At 48.2% G+C, this 3,048-nt stretch overlaps 1 protein-coding gene across 1 annotated transcript in view; it reads right to left on the reverse strand.

The window, feature by feature from the left end:
• ARSF (arylsulfatase F) overlaps nucleotides 1–3,048 on the reverse strand; it is a gene marked incomplete at its 5' end in the record, with an annotated part of 24,667 nt that overhangs the window by 6,099 nt on the left and 15,520 nt on the right. The window contains 2 exons of the mRNA XM_023756997.1: nucleotides 1,335–1,469; nucleotides 1,959–2,095. Of these exons, the coding sequence (XP_023612765.1) occupies nucleotides 1,335–1,469; nucleotides 1,959–2,095 (272 nt within the window). The remainder of the gene's footprint in view (nucleotides 1–1,334; nucleotides 1,470–1,958; nucleotides 2,096–3,048) is intronic.

The raw sequence follows: 3,048 nt of genomic DNA on the forward strand, positions 1-3,048 counted from the left end.
TACAGGAATGTAATTGCCCATAAACTCGCCAGTTCAGGAACGTAAGTGTATACGCTCAATGTATTTATTATGCATGAAACGGTTCAAGTGGCCGATAAAGAACTATCCGTAACACATTACAAGCAGCATCCATTACATGCATTTCCTCCAGCCTTTCCCAGCAGGACAATTCTAGTCTCCAGAGTAGGTAGGCAGAGGTCAGGCATCAGGCAGAACAGGAAAGAGCTTGGTCCAAAGATATCTCCCTTCCACTCGTCCCCAGAGCCCGAGTTTAACAAGTGTAGTACACGTGTACCCCAGGGGAGGGTACGTAACTAGATGGATAATAGCTTCACTCTCCGCTGTGAATTTAACTAGACAGCTCCCTTCCCAAGGGCTCACACAGGTCACTCACAGCTGAGAGAGGGGGGAGCTGAAGGGAGGGCTGCGAGGAGGACCTAAGCAGAGCTGGAAACCGTGGCAGGATTTTCTGGGAAGTCAGAGGCCAGTGAGTGTCTGCGGACTGAGATTCCCATTGGATGGGAATGAGAGAGAAGGGAGAAAGACAGGGTGTCCAAGACAAACCTCACCTTATTTGTGATTAATTAGGCCCAGGGCCAGTGCTATTTTGCCCAGACTCACCCAAGAGGTGCCTAAGCTAATGAATGCCTATTTGTACCTGGGTCAGATGAAACGTCTCCCCCCACAGCTGGATGTCAGTAGGTCCTGCCTGATTTCTTCTTTTGCACATTGGACTGTGATCACACGCTAATTTGCAAAGTCATTCTACAATCCTTTGCAAAACAAACCGTCCCAAAACGTAGTAGCTTAAAACAGCAGCCGTAACTACCTGGGGTAGCTTTTGAACGAAGTATTTGGGCCATTTACGTTGAGAATAGAAACAAAAACTATCTGTAAATATTGAACTCAGGTCTGTATTTTTGTTTTCCTGCAGAGGTAAGGGTTAACAATTTATTTATTTAAAATATATTTTATTGATTTATTTACAGAGAGGAAGGGAGAGGGATAGAGAGTTAGAAACATCGATGAGAGAGAGACATCAATCAGCTGCCTCCTGCATGCCCCCTCCTGGGGACCTGCCCGCAACCAAGGTACATGCCCTTGACTGGAATCGAACCTGGGACCCTTGAGTCCGCAGGCCGATGCTCTATCCGCTGAGCCAAACTGGTTAGGGCAGCTACGCTTTATTTTTGACCAAGCGTCCAATAAACAATCATCTTGTTGAGTGTTTCATGCATCATTCATCTTGTGTTTCATGCCACGGATCTCGTATTACAATGAGCCAGAGAGACCCTAGTCACAAGGACACCCCAGGTACGATCTTCCCTGCTCACCTTTGAATATCCCATTATATCCACCGACTTGGGCGTGGCCCAGCCTGGCCTCCAAATGTCCCCCGTGGTCTGACGTGAAGTAGACAAGCGTGTGATTCCTCAGCCCCAAATCATCAATGGCAGCAAGGAGTTTGCCTGAAACAATAAAAACGGACCCAGAAAACAAATAAAATTTTAAGCTTTGGGCATCTGTGTTAGTCCCAATGCACGCACATTCCTTTGGGATTCATTGCAAAAAAATGTTTCTCTTCTAAGATGCCCCAAATCTTACACCCCAAGAATCGTGTTTACACCCAGTTGGTTGAGCATTGACCTATGAACCATGAGGTCACAATTTGATTCGCTGTCAGGGCACATACCCAGGTGGATGGCTTGATCCCCAGTAGGGGGCAAGCAGGAGGCAACCGATCCATGATCCTCTCTCATCATTGATGTTTCTATCTCCCTATCCCTTCCTCTCTGAAATCAATAAAATATATATATTTTTAAAAGAGAATCCTATGTGAGTCCACTGTTTTCCCATCAGCATACCATGTTGAAGAGGTGATTATGGTCAAGTCAGTGTGAACATGGACTTCCTCCTATGATCGTGCTGATGTTTCTACGGTCCATCCTGCCACTTACCCACATAGAAGTCCATCTCCTCCACGTTATCCCCATATAATCCGTGCTTGCTGGTGCCAATGAAGTCGTCGGTCGTGGGGAGAGGCGTGTGGACGTGAAGAAACGTGTAAAAGAGGAGGAAAGGTCCTTCGCGGTGCCTGAGAAGACATCGAGCCCATCGCGAGTGAGTTCCCAACCTCTGGGAGTGGGAACCACATTGTTCTCCGACACACAGACCCAGTGTGTGTCACAACCCATGAGAGGGGACACACGCAAAGGCAGCCCCTTTGACAGACGCTCCTGGTTGGAATGGATTCCAGAATCCTCCAGCCTCCAGCCTCGGCCTCTAATGTTGGGGTGATGGCACCTCTCAGGTGCCAGGACGTGGGTAGGTCATACTGCTCTCAGCGGTCACACAGGGTTATGACTCAAGTCCAGCTCTGCTGGGAGCACTTTCCCAGGGCTCACCAGATCTCAGACTAGAGTCACACCCCAAGACACACACAAGAGACGGTCTGATTGGAGTGGTTCCTCAGAAACATCAGCGCTTTCACAACCCAAGAGCAAGTACAGACAGATAGATCTTGGCAATCTGTCCACACACCTTTGATTCCCATTTGAGGACACAGGGAATGAGGTTGACCCCTTCAAGTCCTGACAATTGGTCTGCAGGAAAGATAGGTCCTCAGCTAACCAGGGCAGCGTACAACACCATCCCAGTCTTGGGGAAATTTCTGCTCTGTCTGGTGAGATATCAATGTGTGAAGACTGGGTGAAAAAATAAACTAGAAAGAAAGAAAAAAAGGAGTGTGGCCATGGTCGTCTGGGTGAAGGGTGTCCCTCCAAAGTGGTCCACATAGAAACTCAGAATGTGATCTTATTTGGAATATAGGGTCTTGGGAGATAGAATTCCTTAAGAAGAGGTTAACTGGGGTAGGGTGGGCTCAGAGTCCATGGGTGTCCTCATAGAAAGAGGGCTGTGAGGAGCTACACAGACACACGGAGAGGAAAGGAGGAGTGTGAAGACGGAGGGAGAAATGGGAGTGATGTGGCCGCAAGCCAAGAGCACCAGGGATTTTTGGCAAAAACCAGAAGCCAGAAGAGGAGGTAG

This window comes from Myotis lucifugus, unplaced genomic scaffold (assembly GCF_000147115.1).
Source record: "Myotis lucifugus unplaced genomic scaffold, Myoluc2.0 scaffold_2, whole genome shotgun sequence".
Lineage (NCBI taxonomy): Eukaryota > Metazoa > Chordata > Mammalia > Chiroptera > Vespertilionidae > Myotis > Myotis lucifugus.